Source organism: Poecilia formosa, unplaced genomic scaffold (assembly GCF_000485575.1).
Source record: "Poecilia formosa unplaced genomic scaffold, Poecilia_formosa-5.1.2 Scaffold7, whole genome shotgun sequence".
NCBI classification, from domain to species: domain Eukaryota; kingdom Metazoa; phylum Chordata; class Actinopteri; order Cyprinodontiformes; family Poeciliidae; genus Poecilia; species Poecilia formosa.
This window is the reverse complement of record NW_006799946.1, coordinates 2,949,283-2,960,696: the sequence shown is the minus strand read 5'-3', so window position 1 is coordinate 2,960,696 and position 11,414 is coordinate 2,949,283. Positions and strand designations below refer to the sequence as shown.

The following is an 11,414-nucleotide window of genomic DNA, read 5'->3' as shown; positions in this document are numbered from 1 at the left end:
GGTAAAGCGTTCTGATTGGCTAAGACTGTCTACATGTTGCGATATATATTGTAAAAAGAGACCTTGTCCGCCATCTAGAGGACAAATTTAATTATTAAATTTTTTACAACAGGTTAGTTATAGTTACTGACATACGATACTTACGAACTGAATTGGAAAAAAAAAATCTAGTTTGATAATCAGTCAATAAATGGATAATTATAAAGACTTTATAATTCATTCGAAAGATTCAATGTATCAAATAAATAAATTAGCAAACATTAATAAATCCAGGACTCTGTAAGTCCAGGAAAATTCTGTAATCTGATAAATAAATAAATAAATAAATAAATAAATAAATAAATAAATAAATAAATAAATAAATCTCCATGTATATATAGACATGGTGATACAAATGTTCAAAATAATCATGTATATTTGTTTAATAACTACATCAATACAATAACAAAAGAAAGGTTTCTTTTAGAAAGTTGCTGTTTCCCTTTATCCATAAAAGAAAGACAGCCCACTAGGTGCACAGTGACTCTGCCCACATTCATAAGAAGCATCTCCAACCCAGTAATCCATGTGACGTGTGTGGGGTTAATCCTGAGTACTAACCCAGATCCTGGAAATGACTTAGTGTGAGTCCTGCGGAAGGCTGAGCTGCTGATCACTGGCTTGTCGTGTATCCCACATCAAATGTCATAACGAGGTGATGGCAAGAGAGTGCTGTAAATAAAAAAGAACAACAATAAAACCCATTTCATGTTTATGTATAGGATTTATGCTTTTCTGAAGATGTGCTTAAAACAGAAGGTGGTAAATGTGCAAAGTAATCAATGTTTTTATCTGTTATATCAAATCCTCACTTAATACAGTACATTTCTAAATAGAATCTTACTTCAGTAAGAACCTAAACGATGAAACTCACACTGATCTTAACATCTTGGTTGATTTATTCTCTTGTTTGCTGAAGTAACTTCAAAACACTAAGAGGCCTTCCTTCCTTCCTTCCTTCCTTCCTTCCTTCCATCCATCCATCCATCCATCCATCCATCCATCCAGGGTGATTAGATACTCTATAACCATCTTCCACTGCAACTATACCTGCAACCTTTTCTGAGTCTACCTCTATCAATTTTGGAGATTCCGAGAACAAGAATTTAGCTCATTCTACTTTGCAAAAGAGATGAGCGTCCATTTCTTGGTGGATTTGTAATTTTTTCATTCTTTATTGTTAGATGGTAGATTGAAAAGCACTCTGCTAGGTATTCCTCTATGACAACTTAAGTACAGGTGATGCTGTGAATTCACTTTTTGAATGTCATATTCTCGCTTTCTGCGTGTAGCCAGTGAGGGGGCTCTTCCTGTTTCAGGATTTAAGTTCCTTGATTGTTTAATCTCATCACTGGGGATTGGTGACATCAGGTCCTCCAATCTGGTGGCGACCTCAAACGAAAGCCGGTGACGGGGATCAGCTGTAAATGAGGAGCAGTGGGACAGCACTGCTCAGTTAGTGGAGAGAGGCAGCCAGACGGCAGGAAGGCGCACAGTCAAGGAGCTCTTAGGAGCCAAAACATTTCTCTGAGCGTTGGGGATCCCACCATTCGACAGGTAAACACTCAAGAAACATTCATTTTGTTGCTTTTATTTGATTTAGGAAGTGAAAGACGAAAGGCTACCTGGACGAATCTACAGACACCACAAAAGAAAACCATTTAGGGAGTCGCTATTATCCTTGAAACCTTTGGAAGCCAGTACTTTGTTTTCTCTCCGCAGCCAGGATGGCTCGGGATATGTCAGACAAGGAAATCTTGAAAATGGAACTGGAACAATTGAAAAAGGAAGTGAGCACACCAAGAACAGCAGTGAGTATCTAATTCTAACAACCTTGCTCTCATGTAGCTGCTAAAGCTCGCTCTATCAATCCTAAACAAAAAAAACAAAACAAACAAAAAAAAAAAATCAAACAGTTTAATGTTATGTTGTTTTTGGCCACATGTTTACAGTGTCTCATATTTCCTCCTCAACAGGTGAGTGCAAATTGTGCTGACACAATTGCTTACGTTGAAGGACTCTTGCCAAGCGATCCGCTGATTAAGGGAGTTCCAGATGACAAGAACCCTTACAAGGGAGACAAAGGAGGCTGCACTGTAACATAGCACACAATCATCCAAGGAAGAGATTCTATTTCTGTCAGAGATGGTTTCTGTGTAGTGTTTTTTTGTTTTTCTGATTTAAATGTATAAATTAAAGAAACAGAAGGTGTATATCAGCGTTCCTATCAGCACTGTAGTTGTCAACATGACAGTGGGTTTAATTTGTAAATAAATAAAAATAGATTTAAATATCTTCTGTCTGCTTTTATCACTGATGTTCAGGTCTTTTTTTTTTTTTTTTACCTTTTCAGTTTATGCAAAGAAGCAGTGAAAACATGTTTACTGGTCAGTGTTTGCTGACCCATGTTACTGTGCATAACAGGGCAAAACCTCCAAAGCCTCCAATTGAATTTAACCTTAATAGGATTTTCTTTGGTTCAGCATGGTTGGTCAAGCCGGCCTGTTTACACAGAGTGGCTTCCTGTTTCAAAGTCTTTAAGCCTTTTTTCACTCTCCATTAGCTTCCAATCTGCTCGCTTCATCCAATTAGTTTCAGCCTGAGTCCTGAACAAACGGAATTTCTCTTTCCTTTGTAGCAAAAGAAATAATTTGTCTCTCTTTTAAGGACCATAACTAGAAGGACGATCAAAACTCAATGCATGCAGGATCACACAGGTTTAGCTTAATCAGGTACTTAGATTAAGTGAAAGTTTGTGACTTTATTCAACATAATGCACTACTAAGTATTCCATAAATAGAATAAAATGAATTATAGAATAGAATATTTACTTTAATAAACTTAAATACATACAATTTTATAACATCAACATCATGACAGATAATTTATGCCCCAAAACTTTATGAAATAAACAAAAAGTTGAGTAAGACAGGGGGTGTTTAGAATATTGCAAATACTACAATAAAAATAAAAACTGGGATAAAATAAAACAATTATTAGCATAAATGTCAAAGTAGGCAACGACATTGCCCCAAAAAGCCTGCAGCTGTGATTTGAACAAAAGTGATTCTATAATGTACAGACCCAGCAGGACTGAATACAAAACCTCATCACAGTCCTCAAACTATTTATTTTCTGTGTGTCTGAAAAGTATCCATTGCTTTGTTTTGTGCATGCAATTAAAATCTAAGTTGTGGCAAAATGTCGAAAATCTTGAATACTTTTGTCTCTACAGTGAAATGACACTCTTACAGGTATGGAAGGATTACTTATGAATTGTGTTTTCTCAATTTTCATAGGAGAAGCTTTTATTGCCAAGTTATTCAGGGTAAAGTCTATGTGTGACATTACCTGGATTCTGAAACCCACTGATCTAATCAGCTGCGCTGTTGTAATGACATGTATAAAGTCTGCAAACATCTGTAGAGGCAAATGATCTTAATTGCCTTATCAGATAAAAGCAATTTCACAAGGATTTATCTAATCAATTCTGATTTCCTCCGTGCTCTTTGAGTGTTCCAGTTATTCTTTTAAGCTAATCAACAAATAAACTGGAAAACATTAGTTTTAGTTATTGTACTGGTAAATGTGAATGTAAAAATATGCTTGTTAAAAAAAAAAAAAAGCAAACATATGAGTTGCTGCCCAGTTTGGAGAATTTGGGGAACACAAGTAGAAATGTTTGCATGTGATCCATCAAATACTTTATCAAAATGTGGCCAAGCTGAAGGACAATCTAATGAAAAACATTCAGAAAAACAGAGTGAACATTATTTTATATTGCTCTGTACAGTTATTATTGAAGGTCTGTGTATGCTTTGTAATCATAAATAAGTGGGTCTTTCTTTGCTTTATCTTTACTGCTCTTTGTAACGCAGATAGTGTTTCGTATCAGTCCCCAGACCTTTGGCTCTTCTTTGGAGACTTCTGAACCATTTGTTGTGCAGTACAGCTGAGGACTCTGTCGGCGTATCTCATTTTACTCAAAAATGTGGCTGCTGATTCTTTTAGTCTGGTTGGTTATATGGGCCGGTGGCACCTACTGGTACCTATTCGGGAAGCCCAGTCCGTTCTCCCTGAAGTCTGTGAGACCCCCAGCACCCCGTGAGTTTGACCAGAAGAAGAGAGACAAAGTCATCAAACAAGGTAAAGCTAATGCAAATGTTGAATATGTCAGCATATTTCTCAGTAAATTTATTGGTAATAGACCTACTGATGTAAAGTAAAGTGTTATTTTATGAACCATGAGGGGGGCTGGTACCCATCTACAGTGGTCATAAACCACTGTCCATGGTATGTGCACCTTGGACAGGTCACCAGTTCATCCCAGGGGCACACAGTACAAAAAAAAATGCTAATACAATGTGGGAACTTAGAGAGACAGTTATGCTTTTTTAATTGTATGAGGAAGCCAAAGTGAATGGGAAGAACATGTAAAATCCATGCAGGCCCAGTTCTGCTCACTGCACCACTATGTACCCATTTACTGAATATCTTTGTTAGTATAGCTTCAAGGGATCTCCTGTTTTGGGAAAAACAAGTCTCGTAAATTGTTCAGAAGTGATTTTAACTCTGTTTTACCAAACAAGTTACCTTCAAACCAATCAGGAGCCTCAAATAGGAAGTCTGATCTTGATTTCTTTGAACAAATTATCAGCTATGTGCTAGCTGCCTGATTTTCTTCCTCTGAAACCAACTGCAAACCAAAAGTACTTTTAATCTGACAAACAAGCCCTGGATATTTTTATTTGCTGAATATGACTTCTTCAGAAGTGTGATTAAATCCATGGTGCTTAATTTATTTCCAATTGAAGCGAGTTTTATTTTCAGCCAGTACTTTCTGTGAGTTAGATTTTTTTTCCCCTTTTATTTCTCCTGAAACTGTTTTACTTATGCTATGACCACTATGGATTTGAACCAACACATGTGTATAAACACTTTCTTTGCGTACCATTTATCAAACTGGAGATCATATCTAAATAAGCAAAAGTGTGACTACATATTTATGGGTGTTTTATCTAAATCAGGTCGGAAATTGGAAATTTTGATAACAGGACCCCATATGCTGCCATTGTCACATCTTCAGTATTTATGACCTGAAAGCCAACCTTCAGACTGCGCTCTGAAAAACAGTTATGTAACTCGTACTGATGTGTCAATCTCAACACTTTTGTAAGATTACAGAGTGGAACAAAACCTGATAACTAAAGACATTCCTGCGTGTTGCTGTCCAGGTTTCAGTGTCGACAAAGTGCCCCAGAACCTGGATGTGATTGTAATCGGAAGTGGAATCGGTGGACTGTCAGCCGCCGCCACGCTTGCTAAAGCAGGAAAGAAGGTTCTGGTCCTGGAACAGCATGACCAGGCTGGAGGCTGCTGCCACACTTACATAGAGAAGGGCTTTGAGTTTGATGTTGGTAAGGAATCTTTCCATATAATTTCAAAACAGCTTCAGGTCTGATTGTGGTTGTCGATTAAAGGAAAGCCAGGTCTCTGTGTTCTCCAACTGTGTCATAAAAAGAAGAATTAAACTTAATGCAAAATGTCTCAAAAGCCACATATACAATTAACGTGTTTACTGGAATCGTAGTAAAATACACTAAGATTCCAGGTGACAGGACAGGACAAAACCAAATAGTACAGAATTGTGGAACTAAACAAAAAGCAGAATCTGATTTTCAAAACTTTTCAGCTCACAAAACTTGCAAAGTGCAAAGCATTAGTATTCAATCCCAGTTTGTCAATAATTTGAGGTATGTCTACAAGTGCTTTGTATAGAAACTGATGTTTTTCGCTCATTCTACTATGCAAAATTGAAAAGCCTCCCAACCTCAATCAGATCAGGTGAAAAGCATCTGTGAACTTCAGTTTTCAAATTTTGCCATAGATTCTCAGTTGAGTTTACATCTGGACCTTGACTAGGACATTCTAACACACAAATATACCCAAAATAATAACCTGCTAACCACCAGAATAAGTTTGTTTTAAGGTGTCCCTAAGTCATACAATTTTTAAACTGCCACTTTTCTAACTTCCTTTAGAAAAAAAAATATTTTTTCTGTTCATGTACAATGGATGAGGATTCAGTTCCATTTGCATAATTTTTTTCTCTTGCATAATTTGTTTCTCTCATGTTCTTTGTTGGCACTTGAGTAAAATTAGTTGAGGACCTTGTCTGTCACTCTTCATCTTCAGGTCTTCATTACATCGGTCAAGTCCATGAAAACAGTATGCTTCGAATTGCCTTTGACCAGATCACTGAGGGTCAGCTGGAGTTCCAGGAGCTGCAGCCGCATATCGACACTGTCCAAATCGGCAGTGGTGATAAGAGGCGGGAGTACAAGATTTTCACTGGAAAACATGAAATGAAAGCCCGCCTGATCGAGCAATTTCCAAACGAGACAGAGGCCATTGAGAAATTCTTCAAAATCATGAAGGTATTGATTATGGTGAAGCAATCTAACAATTAGTGTTCTAAAGAGTCTAATAAATGTCTTTCATGTTGCAACAGCTCTCAGCTAAGAAAACCCACTACCTGGCAACCATGAAGCTGATTCCTCAGTGGGTCTCTTTGCTTCTGCTGAAGTCAGGCATCGCAGATCTCATCTCTCCAGTCTTCCGTCTATCTGGCACACCAGCGACTGGCTTCATGGACACCCTGACCAAAAACAAAGACCTCCAAGTCATCTTTTCTTACTTTTTCTATGGTGTGTCTCAAAGTCAGCGTTCAAAGTTTATTAAAAGGGAATATCAATCATAAGTCCTTGAAATTTACTCCCTAGAATGCTATTCACGTCCCCTTTAGGTGTGCCTCCAAAGGAATCCAGCATTTTGATCAACGCCCTCCTGATGCATCACTACAAACGAGGTGCCTACTACCCAAAAGGTGGATCCAGTGAGATCTCCTTCCACATCATCAGAACTATTCAGAAATATGGAGGGAGCTGCCTGGTCAGAGCTCCTGTCTCTCAGATCCTGGTTGATGAGAAGGGAGCGGCCTATGGTGAGAAGTGAAACCAGATTGTTTCCGCTCGCTGAAGGTCAAGACTTTACTTTCAGTCTGTGTTTGTTAGGTGTGAAGGTGAAGAAAGGCCAGGAGGAAGTTGAGGTCCACGCACCTGTGGTGGTTTCAAACTGTGGCGTCTTTACCACTTTCCAAAAACTCCTACCACCTGAGATTCGCGTCAGACATGGTCAGTATGCCGAGGAACTGCTTCGACCCAAAGTAAAGGTGGGCTGCAAAGATATTCTAAGTTGTTTATAAAGGTTCCACTTCGTAGATATTCAGGAAAGACTGAGCATGATGAGACATGGCAGAGGATCAATGTTGATCTTTTCTGGCTTTGATGGAACTGCAGAGGACCTGGGTCTTGTCTCTACAAATTTCTGGCTCTTCAAAGACAACGACATGGATAAGTCGTGAGTAGAAGAAATCAAATAAGGCATAGGACTTGAACGTATTTGCCACAAGAGGGTGCTATTGCATAAAGAGAAACTAGAAAACTTGGTCACACAGAGTGCTGCAGTGTGAAACTCGTTATACCCTTCACCCGTGAACTTTTTAAAAATGTTGTCACATACCACAAACTTTGATGTATTTTAATGGGATCTTCTCTGTGACAGACTGACACAAAGTAGTGCATAATTGCAAAGTGGAAGAAAAGGAGACGTGGCTCTCAAAGTCTACAACAAAGTCTGAAAAGTTTGGCCTGTATTTGTATGCAGCCCCCTTGAGTAAGTCAGTAAAATAAACATCAAAAATGTTATTATCGATTTTGTAGGATGGAGGACTTTTTTGCATTGAGCAAAGAGGAAGCACCTGATAACATCCCAATGATGTTCATCACAGTACCATCTGCAAAAGATCCTGAAGGCAATATACGTCATCCAGGTAAATAAAGTTGCTTCATTCCTGATTTTGACACCAAAAATGGCGACAGGAATCTTTTTTCTGTTCTTAAATCTGACTCAAAATAACAAACACGTGCTGTCTGTTATGCTTCCAGGAAAGTCTTGTATGACAATACTGACCATGGTCAAATATGAATGGTTTGAAGAGTGGAAGGACACTACCGTGCGCAGAAGAGGTGATGACTACTACAACTACAAAATGAGATTCACAAAGAACCTCTTTGACTGGGCCTGTACTCTGTTTCCTAAAATCAAAGACAAGGTAAAATCTGTCAAAATATGTATATTTAGAAACATTTTCCTTATGGGTAATTGAACGTTCAAGTAATTTAAAACAACATAATCTTTTTGACATTAATTTGGAAAAACTGTTCTTCAGCTTGTTTTCCAAGATGTGGCAACTCCGCTGACCAACATGCACTACCTGGGTGCTCAGCGTGGAGCCATGTACTCTGCCGAACACAACGTGGAGCGTTTCTATGCTGAGGCTGTAGCCAGGAACAGAAGCAGCACTCCTGTTAAGAACCTCTACATCTCAGGTGTGGAAAATGTTCCAGCCTCTTCCTTTGAGTATTTGTCACAGACAGAGAAATCTCTTTTTAAATTGTAACATTCTGAAATAGACAGTGTGTAGGGAGTTTTGCTGTGAACTGACTTCATCAGTGAATGGTTTGCTGTTATATTAGGCTTTGTTATACACAAGCAAAGCAGAAAAATAAAGCGTCTTTTTTCCTCTCTCTCTTTCTTTCAGGCCAAGATGTGTTCAGCTGTGGGATTGCTGGCGCTCTGCATGGAGGACTCCTCTGCGCCTCCACTGTGCTGGATCAAATCGTCTACATCAACCTACTCATCCTCAAAAAGAAGCTGAAGAGAAAGAAAGCCAGAGAGCTGGCCCAGCTGGCTAAGAAGAAACTCTAAGGAGACTGCTGCTCACTACCGCCCCCGCAGGATGATAATGAAAGTGCGAAAACTTGGTGGAGAAAGACTTGCCAATAGGTTGATGTAGGAGGAGGCAGATGTGATTTCATATTTGTACTTTGTTTAATGTGATGAATTATTATTATTATTATTATTATTATTATTATTATTATTAATATGTAGACGCTCTCACTTTCTCTAAGTGTGGAAATATTGATATGAAAAGATGGAGAATTGGATCAGCTGCATGGAAAATGTTATGAATTTTCTGTTGTCGTTTGGATCTTACTTGTAAACTATTATGATATAAAAGAGCTTGGACATTGAATTATGTTTTATACCTATCTTCTGAAACTTAGGCTGGTTTTAATAGGAATAAAACTTTCTTTTAAAGTGGTAGATCAGATATTCTGAATAATAATTATGTGAGAGGTGATGACCGTATATTGACATATTTTGCCTGCAGAAGATAACTGTTAGCATCATCACTTTGATTAAACAGAATTCCAAACAATTTTTGTCTCTTTTTATGTCAACATAAAACAACAACATTCTCAAAAATGCAAGAGCTGGTGATGTAAATGGCACTCTACCAACCCAGAACCCACAGTTAGACTTGGATTAGACAATTGTCTACCTAGAATACATTATTCTTTGAAAAGTAACAGAACTCAGTGCTCTTTCCAAATGTACCAACAACTTTGATTGACTGAACTATTAGTTCTCCTTTGTGACTAAAAAATGATAAACCATAACATTGAGCTGTCAGCTTGGGACTTTGAGTTCAGTTGCGTTAGGGTTATGTAGAAGGATGTTGATCAGTAAAACAGCAACAAACTCAAGTTTGAATGACCAAAAACAAACAAACAAACAAACAAACAAAAAAACAATATTAAAGTTATGGACCAGTTTGGTTTGGTGAACACATTTCTTTGTTGTAAATATATATATATTTTTTGTTACCTTTTTGTAAACACAGGTTGGGGCTTTGCTCTGTATCTTGTACACATTATATGGTACAAACAAAAATAGCATAACCACATTTTGAAAATAATTTAATCAGAAGCTCTTTGGCTAAAATTCTAACGTTGAACTAAAATATTTTAATGATTTTTTATAATATTTCAGTCAAATTGGGCTTATAAATGTCTGATGCCATGCATGTCAAAAAATAAATAAAGTAAATACTACCTAAGTGAGCCTTTAGAAGATTTAGCTAGTATCTGATACAGGTGAAATGAGGTTTCACGGCTCCTTTGGGTTTAGTTCCCACCCTTGTTTTCCTGACCTGACTCGTACCCCCGTTTGTTGTTTGGGCAACCGCTGGAATCAAACGTGCGAAGTGAAACCTCAGATTTCCTGCACTAAGTGAACATTTCCTCAGCAAACGTTGGGCAGGTTGGCCGACAAATTGAGGTCTGTAGGGAATGACTGAGGGGACGTGAGGGGATGAATGGACCCTCTGTCCAGGCGAACGGTGGGATGCCGGTGCCTCTCCAGCTCTGTTAGCTCTCATCGCTCCGCTGTACAACCCAGGGAAAGGCTAGCGCTGACACTCAGAAAGCACATACAGGTGAACGTATTTCTTTAAAGTTGTGTTAATATGAAGAGCACAAAACCATAAAATGGTCAAATTAAAAATTGCAGCAAAGTGAGAAGAAGGAGTTAATGTTGCTGACTTTGCATAGCTGGAGATTTGGTAGCTCATAACATCTAATTACTCTGGTATGATAAAAGGGTATTACTTGAGAAATAAACATGAAAGGTTGCTCCTGCTTTCTTCAGGGAGGAACCCTTAGTTTCAGTAAGAGTCTGGGAGTCAGACTGTCGACTGGTAGTCGGAGTATTTACTCACCTGAAACTAAAATATCTGAACAGCTCTAGCATTTATGTAATTGCATGATTTCCACAGCGTAATACTAACTCTGATTACCCATGGTGGCCCAACGAATTAGCTTGAAACATTTTAAAGTAGCACTTTAGTTGATGGTAAATCCCACAGACATTGTTTATCTTTCCATAAAGGTGATAATCAAGAATTCGATTAAGTTTTTAGGACCAAGTCAAGCTTTTCTTTGCAGTTGTAGAGTACTATAGATATAACCAAAGGTTTTTCTTTTCCTATTAACCTCCTGTTCAGTCGGAGGAGGCTGGTGGTTCTCCCTGAAATAGTTAACAGACAGCAGGCGGGGTACACCCAGGAAAGATCGCAGGACTAACAGAGAGACACATGGCACATGGCAGACAACCACACCTAACGGCAAGCTGAAATCACTAATTAAAGGGATAAATCAGTGTTTTCAAAGTGAGGCTCGAGTGAACATTCATGAGTAAATAGATAAAAACTGGTAGCACTGTCGCCTTACAGCAGAAAGGTTTGCAGCTCAAATCCTGACATGGAGTTTGCGTGTTATCTCTGTGCATGTGCGAGAATCTCTATGGTTCCTTCACCCGCAGTGAAAAACCATGACTGTTTGGTTAGCTGCTCAACCCTGGTCCTCAGCGCCCCCCTGTCCTGCATGTTTTAGGTATTTTGCCACACACCT

General features: G+C 38.4%; 2 protein-coding genes across 2 annotated transcripts; both read left to right on the top strand.

Moving 5' to 3' along the window:
• Positions 1 to 1,463: 1,463 nt before the first annotated feature.
• gngt2b (guanine nucleotide binding protein (G protein), gamma transducing activity polypeptide 2b) lies at positions 1,464 to 2,226 on the top strand. Its single transcript, XM_007571526.2, has 3 exons — positions 1,464 to 1,596; positions 1,762 to 1,850; positions 2,016 to 2,226. Exons 2-3 carry the CDS (start codon positions 1,767 to 1,769, stop codon positions 2,142 to 2,144), a joined length of 213 nt encoding a protein of 70 aa, XP_007571588.1. The 5' UTR covers positions 1,464 to 1,596; positions 1,762 to 1,766; the 3' UTR covers positions 2,145 to 2,226.
• Positions 2,227 to 3,692: 1,466 nt separating this feature from the next.
• Positions 3,693 to 9,382, top strand: LOC103151445 (putative all-trans-retinol 13,14-reductase). The gene is made up of 11 exons (XM_007571514.2): positions 3,693 to 4,185; positions 5,274 to 5,456; positions 6,235 to 6,476; positions 6,551 to 6,746; positions 6,845 to 7,042; positions 7,113 to 7,232; positions 7,320 to 7,458; positions 7,821 to 7,930; positions 8,046 to 8,212; positions 8,330 to 8,489; positions 8,702 to 9,382. Exons 1-11 carry the CDS (start codon positions 4,029 to 4,031, stop codon positions 8,866 to 8,868), a joined length of 1,839 nt encoding a protein of 612 aa, XP_007571576.1. The 5' UTR covers positions 3,693 to 4,028; the 3' UTR covers positions 8,869 to 9,382.
• Positions 9,383 to 11,414: the final 2,032 nt, after the last annotated feature.

Coding starts and splice junctions, on each gene's coding strand:
- gngt2b (XM_007571526.2), top strand. CDS start 1,767: ATGGCTCGGGATATGTCAGACAAGGAAATCTTGAAAATGGAACTGGAA. Junction 1,851..2,015: donor TGAGCACACCAAGAACAGCA/GTGAGTATCTAA, acceptor CCTCCTCAACAG/GTGAGTGCAAATTGTGCTGA.
- LOC103151445 (XM_007571514.2), top strand. CDS start 4,029: ATGTGGCTGCTGATTCTTTTAGTCTGGTTGGTTATATGGGCCGGTGGC. Junction 5,457..6,234: donor GGGCTTTGAGTTTGATGTTG/GTAAGGAATCTT, acceptor CTTCATCTTCAG/GTCTTCATTACATCGGTCAA. Junction 7,043..7,112: donor TGAGAAGGGAGCGGCCTATG/GTGAGAAGTGAA, acceptor TGTGTTTGTTAG/GTGTGAAGGTGAAGAAAGGC.